Genomic DNA, 6,785 nt, shown 5'->3' with positions numbered 1-6,785 from the left:
GATGACTGAAGCTCCCCGAGGTCACGTCGCACTGCTCCCCCGGGGTCCGGTTTAAGGCCCTACGAGAGATCAGGCCCCCCTGCGAGGGATCCGCTTAAATGTAGAACGAGGGCAAGTGTTAAAACTCAAGTATTTGGACACAGAAACCCACGAACTTACTAGAGTGCCTCTTCATCAACTCTAATAAGTGTGTGCATTAATGTCACGCGGTGAAAGCGAATAAACTCGAGTCTGAGGCTCTGACATTAATTATTGTGTTTTTTAAACTTTATTAAATTTTTAAATCCGAAAATTGTAAAACATAGTATTCATACAAACACCTGAGGACTGTTCAACCGGGCACCGGCATCTTCACACAAACAATTTGAGAGAAAATCAAGTTTAAAATAGAATCTGGTCTTATACGAAATAAAAGAAATGAAAAACATAAATAAAAGCACCTTTTAAATCACAGATGCCCAGTAAATAATTGCATGTGTTTATAAAGCACACTTGGTTTTCTAAAAGGAAAATGTACATTTTTGCCCCCGGTGAACATTTTATTGGCATTTAATAACAAATGGCTAATACACTTAGCACCAATTCTCACAGCTTATAAATATTACATCAAATGTTATACAAGGTAATAAATAACAAAACAATAAAAATGAACATGTTTCACTTGAAAGTTCTAATTTTTAAAATAAAGTTCAAAATGACCAATCAGAAGTAACATATCTTCCCAAATTTAGTAGGATAATTGGCTCAGGAAGCAAATTAACTAGAAACATTGCATAAGACAGAGAACTTCCCTGGAAGGAAACCCTGAAGAGTAAGGTCAGAGGTATCAGTAGTGATGGCAAATAATGTGAGTATTTTTAACAGAATAAAAACATCTCACTAAATAGTTAATATTTACCTATGTGGAGGTACAAAGTGCTATTTTAAATTCAAAAAGAAAAGATGTACTTGTGCGTATACTTCATATATAGAATAAAATATAAATATGAAACAGTATCCTTATGAGGAATAAACACAGACTAAAATATACATCTTTTAAAAATCTGGACATAGACACCTTTATAGATATGTGAGCATTGAATGCCTGGTGCAATGTCCAAATTTATGCAAAATATGGAAGTTTTAAAATAAGTATCTCTTGTATAAAATGACTACTCTATAATTTACCCAAAAACTGCTAAGAATATTTCAAGAAAGCTTATAAGGTTGCCTTTTTTTAAAAATAGGAACAAATATAACATATGTAGAAATAATAATAGAAAGGAAAATAATTTATATGGCTTTCCCTTTTGGGAAGCTGACAGAATATGAACAGAACCTTGCAGTACAAACATAAAATATTGTAGAAAGGTGATATCTATATTTGCGTCTTTTAAGTTTTCTTGTAAGGAAGGCTCATGGGTTTTATTACAGAATTTGCCAGTCCCTGATATTTTCTCTTTGGGATCCAGCTATTTTGGTTCTACAGAAAAAGATGAACAGAAATTAGAGGTGTTTCTGTTTCCTGCATGAAGTACATTTGTAAACTATATAATGAAAATAATAAAAATATGTAAAGAACCAACAACCAATTTGAATATGCCAATACTAACATGTTAAATGGCTTCTAAAATAGTAGACTAGACTGTAACGGAGCCCTGCAAGTCTGGATATGACATGTTTGTAGAAGAACCTTCTATACAACAACAACTTCTAAAGGGCAGGGAAATGGTTTTACCCCAAGATGGCACTGGTCTCCCTAAATGAAGGCCAAGCTAAGTGTACAGAAACATTTTTTCAATTGTCAATGTGTTTTTCTCCTCTAAGCCCATCAATGTAGTGACACAACTTCACGGCGGTCCCCAGCTTCAGCCCCATGTACTTCAGCATCATGTCACTCTTGAGGAGTAGCAGAGCCTTCCCATCAATGTCCTGAGACAGAAGGAAATGACAATAATTAGTCATCTGTTCATCTTTTAACGGAATGGCGATTTCTTTATATATAAGAACATGCAATACCAACTACAGAGCAGCTCATTCCAGATGTGTATTCTCTATGAAAGTATGCATCGGCCTGACGAAAACTATTGCAAATATAATTTGTACAGTGAAGCATGTACAAATATGCTTTATTTACTTATTTGCTTAATTAATGAAAGTTTTGATAGAGACCACGTGAGTAGGGGAGGGGCAGAAAGAGAATGAGAGAGAGAATCCCAAGCAGGTTCCATGCTGTCAGCACCGCTGACACAGGGCTCGAACTCACGAAACCGTGATCTCATGAAACCAAGAGTCAGACACTTAAACAACTGAGCCACCCAGGTGCCCCGCAAACTACGACCTAACTTTAAATACTGTGTTGAATAAAATATTGCATATCTGTGACAAAGAGTAAAACACTATAAATGGTAGAAATGAATTTCAGATGGCCATTCACTTTCTTAGAACAGCCTGGAATATGTCAGCATCAATACAAACTGTAAATGTGCTATACGGTGTTTTGATGTTGAAAGCTAATCAGTTAGTTGTCTAAAGCTAATTAGATGCTAAAAACTAATGATTTCCTTGCCATACTGAACACATTACATCAAATATGTGGCCACTAATTTCACTCTTTAGGAAACACTATAAAAATACGACTTGAGGGTCACAAGGCATCCTCCTCAAATTCTTTACTAGTTGACCAACTGATGCTGCTGAAGAATATTATTTGGTTTTTACAAGTTCTGGTTTAAAAATAAAACTGTACTGTCTGGAAAGACCTGAAACCCCTAATAGACTATCTTTGTCAGGCAGCTTCTGTACTTTTTCTACTAAGTACAACTAGAAGTTAGAACTTCCAAAAATTTAGCCCGGGATGCGGCTTTGTAAATGGCATGAAAGTATCAGCATCCCAAATTGTCAATAAGCGTGTAAGGTTAACAGAATTGAGCCAAATGGAATCAGCTGCTGGATTCACTGGGCATCACAACAAGGAGGACAGCCTGTCACATTCTTCCTATTTAAATCCAGCCTTTAAGGATCTAACTTTGGGCAAAGTCAACTTTCTCACACATGGAAAATTGGTTGGTAGAGTTCTCCCACCATCTGTCCTAATTGGTATCCAACAGAATGGCCTGCACAGAGGTCATTCAAAAGAGTTACGGCAGGGGCACCTGGCTGCCTCAGTCTGTAGAGCATGCGACCCTCGATCTTGGGGTCGTGAGTTCAAGCTCCATGTTGGGTTAGAGCTTACTTTAAAAAGCAAAGCAAAGCAAAGCAAAGCATCATGACAGGAAAACCAGATCAAAATATACATTACATGTTGCCTGAAGAGGTCAGCGATAGGGGTGAGTGTCTGAGGGTCTGCTTGTTTCAGAAACAGGATCACTTCATCCACAGACCAGGTTGAAGGGTCCGCAGGGAAGTCTCTCAGGACACCTGGATTATTTCCAACAGGTGAACCTGTAGCTTCAGTGGGAGAGAAAAAGACAAATCAAATCTGACCTGGTCATTATCCTGAAAGAGATGTTAGGTCGGGAGAAATGGTCTTGCATCAAGCATGTTGAGGAATATAGGTTAAATCGTGCTACTCGTAATATGCGTCCTTTCACACTCACCAAAGTTGCCTGGGATGTAAAGGGATGAGGCAGTATGGCCGAGGCTCTCATTTTCCGGTGAACTTGGAAAAGCCATCATGTCACGGTTCTCTGGTGAACTGGGATCAGCTTGTGTCAACGAGCCTTCAGGTATCGCCGTGGATGCTCGGAGAGGTGAGAAGAGACTGGTGGTGCTGTGGGCCTCTGGGCTATCATAGCAAGGTATGCAAGAGGAGCCCTCCTGTACTGGATCGGGTGTGAAATATGGCCGGTATGACTGTGTAGTGAAGATGGAGAGAAGCGACGGACTCCGGCTCATGCGCGATTCCCGCCGCTGGTAGAGTGACTCTGGATCCCGTTCTGGGGACTCTGGCTCTGCATGGTAAGATGTTTCTAGAGAGCTGCTCTGGAAATCATAGTTGGGCCTTTCTACTGGAATAGTTGGGCTATAGCTTTTAGGTTCAGATAAGGAAGGAGTCTCCTTTCTCCTCATTTTCTGAAACCTGATCTTTCTGGAAAGCAGGTAATTGTAATTTTTGTATGCATATCGAAATGGCTTCTGAAATGACACAAACCCAGCATAAACCAACTGTCAGTGAGTAAAAGGGAAACAACATAAGTAGTAAATATATAGTAAAACCTTGGTTTGCAAGCATAATTCGTTCTGGAAGCATGCTTGCAATCCAAAGCACTTGTTTAGCAAAGCGAATTTCAAGAACCATTGGCTCAGTTGTGACCGTGGGACATTCGGCATCACACACTACTCGTATTACAAGACATCGCTCGTTTATCAAGTTAAAATTTATCAGAAATGTCTGCTTGTCTTGCAGAACACTCGCAGAACAAGTTACTCGCAATCCAAGGTTTTACTGTATTTTTTATGTAACACAGCTTTATTATTACTAAAGATGAATGCTCCATGTTGATTATATGATTTTTGTTTCACAACTTTACATTTTAACTGAATTTTATACATTATACTTATAAACATATTCATTGTCACACATTTCCTCAAACCTAAACCTTAGCATTTTTCCAAAAGTTTTAGTCTCCCATCTGCTGCAACAGCAAATATCAGTCAGCCTTGCTAATCTCATAGTTAATAGTTCTCTCTGATTTCTAACTGACTGGCATCATGATAAACCAGAGGTCGATTACACCTGAGAAAGTATTTTTATAACACTCACGCGATTTTGCCATATTGATTTCACACGTAAACGGTGGATTTTTGAAACTTTTCCATCAATGACATCAAATTTCTTATCCAGGTTTTGAATGGCATCATAGATGACCTATTATATATAATACAAGCTATTAATAGTTTCTATTTCAAAAGAAAAGTAACATAAAAGCACCAAGAAGCCAAATTTTGACTACTAGAAACAAGGAAAGCTCCGAAGCCATCAGAAAGATCGTTTCCCACTTGACGCCCGGTTTTGGTGACACAGAGCAGAGCTGGCTGAGATAAGGAGCCCCAGCCTCCTACTCAACTACTCATGCCATACAGGCGTTTTCAGAAGCTTTACTACCCGCAAGTAAATGTACTACCATTCTTATAAGCCACCACATTTAGGACGGAGTCGGTTTACGTCAAGGAGAATGCTATTTTAGGAAAGAAAGTTTCAAATCTGCTAAAAGGCCAAAGAGCCTCTCTGCATAGAATGACGGTGCGAACTCCTAGGCAGTGAGCATTCCACTCTGGAAAGAACAGTGAGCCAGATATAACACATGTGACTTCTGGCTTCAAAGTATTTTTCACTCAGGCCATGGACAGTTACCCTTACAAAACCTTTGAGTGCATGTCCCGTACAGGCCAACCAGGTTCGGGACTAATAAAACCTGAGAATTCTTCAAATACACAGAAACTTCATTCAGGGAAACAATACACTTCAGCCGGAGGCTGGAACCATTTCCCTTCATTCCTCCATTCATTCAAATAAACAGTTCTTGGGGGCCTACTACCTGTCAGAACTGCTTTGCTAGGTGCCGGCAATATGGACAGAAAACACAACACGACACAACACAACAAGATCACTGGATCCTGCCCGAAGAAACTGCCATTGTAGCTGGAGAGGGATGATTTCAATCAAGTGACCGGCAGCCGCAGCAGTGGTTCTCCAAGTGCGGTCTGGGGCCAGTAGCATCCACATCGCCTACTGGCTTGTTGGAAAGGCACCGTCTCCCACCCCAGACTACTGAGCGGGGAACCCTGAGGGTGGGGGCGGCGATCTGTTTCCACAAGCCCTCCATCCAGGTGGTTCTGCTGCGTGATCCAGCGAGACCCACCGGTCTATAACGCTGAGGTAAATGGCGCAGGCGCTAGGGGGACATGCTTGGGTTCTGATGCTTATCAGCTGTGTGACCTTGGGCAAGTTGCTTAACTTCTCTGTGCTTCAGTTTCCTCACCTACAGAATCGAGATGAGCGCATCTCTCAGAGTTCCCCTGAGGACAAAGTGAGGCGCTGGAGTATGAGGTTACTACGAACGTAACCACGATACTACCTGCCGACCGCTCCGCTAGCGCCCAATCACCCGCTGATATTCGTATTATTTATTATTACACTCGGATGGCTACGGCACAGGTAAGAACGGGAGGCTAAGCGCACACAAGAGCAAGCCCGAACCCAGGCCGGCAGTCGTGGCAGGCCTTCCAGAGAGGTCTACGCCGAGAATTACAAGACGAGCCGGTGTTCGCTAGCTCAAGATGCATGGCAGGGCATAGAGGGCAGAAGGAAGGGCAGATTCAAAACTACCCAAACAGAACACGGGAAGGCACATGTTAGACAGTGAGCGTAAACGACGCGCAAAGAGCAGCGTTTCGAGGGAAGGAGAGAGACAGGGGGACAGAAAGACGGATGGGGGGCCCAAAGAGGAGGTTTTGGTGAGCTGCGGGAGGACGTGCGCAGAGTGACGCAGACCGAGGCTGAAGGGCCAGGAGGTGGTGACCGACGAAGGGAGGGGTCCCGGCACAGGGAAAGAGGCCTGGGGGCAGAGCCCCGTGCAGGTGCAGCTCTTCGCTCTACAGGGGAGACGCCGCCCCGAGGACACATGCCAGGCTACTCGGTGGGCCCTGGGGAGAGCAGTTGGGACCGGGAGGGATTTCTGCCTCACACCCTGCCTCGCCTCCGTGAAGGAAGAGGAAGAAGCGGGGGGCTGGGCTGTTGGGAGTTCGTGGGGACCGGCAGGGAGCTGGCCAGAGAGCTGCGGAAGGGCCAGGGCGCAGCGGGC

The 6,785-nt window shown here is 42.7% G+C and overlaps 1 protein-coding gene across 4 annotated transcripts in view; it reads right to left on the bottom strand.

Moving 5' to 3' along the window:
• Positions 1–249: 249 nt before the first annotated feature.
• The window catches only part of SCML1 (Scm polycomb group protein like 1), a 15,898-nt gene continuing 9,362 nt past the window's right edge, over positions 250–6,785 (bottom strand). For all 4 annotated transcript variants that reach the window (XM_049643530.1, XM_049643527.1, XM_049643528.1 and 1 more), the window contains 4 exons: positions 4,745–4,849; positions 3,579–4,116; positions 3,281–3,429; positions 250–1,911 (listed from right to left, as the gene is read on the bottom strand). In XM_049643530.1, coding sequence (XP_049499487.1) covers positions 1,777–1,911; positions 3,281–3,429; positions 3,579–4,116; positions 4,745–4,849 — 927 coding nt within the window. In that variant the 3' untranslated portion in view covers positions 250–1,776. The remainder of the gene's footprint in view (positions 1,912–3,280; positions 3,430–3,578; positions 4,117–4,744; positions 4,850–6,785) is intronic.

This window comes from Panthera uncia, chromosome X (genome assembly GCF_023721935.1).
Source record: "Panthera uncia isolate 11264 chromosome X, Puncia_PCG_1.0, whole genome shotgun sequence".
NCBI lineage: Eukaryota > Metazoa > Chordata > Mammalia > Carnivora > Felidae > Panthera > Panthera uncia.
The sequence above is the reverse complement of the archived record's forward strand: the minus strand, read 5'-3'. Positions and strand labels throughout refer to the sequence as shown.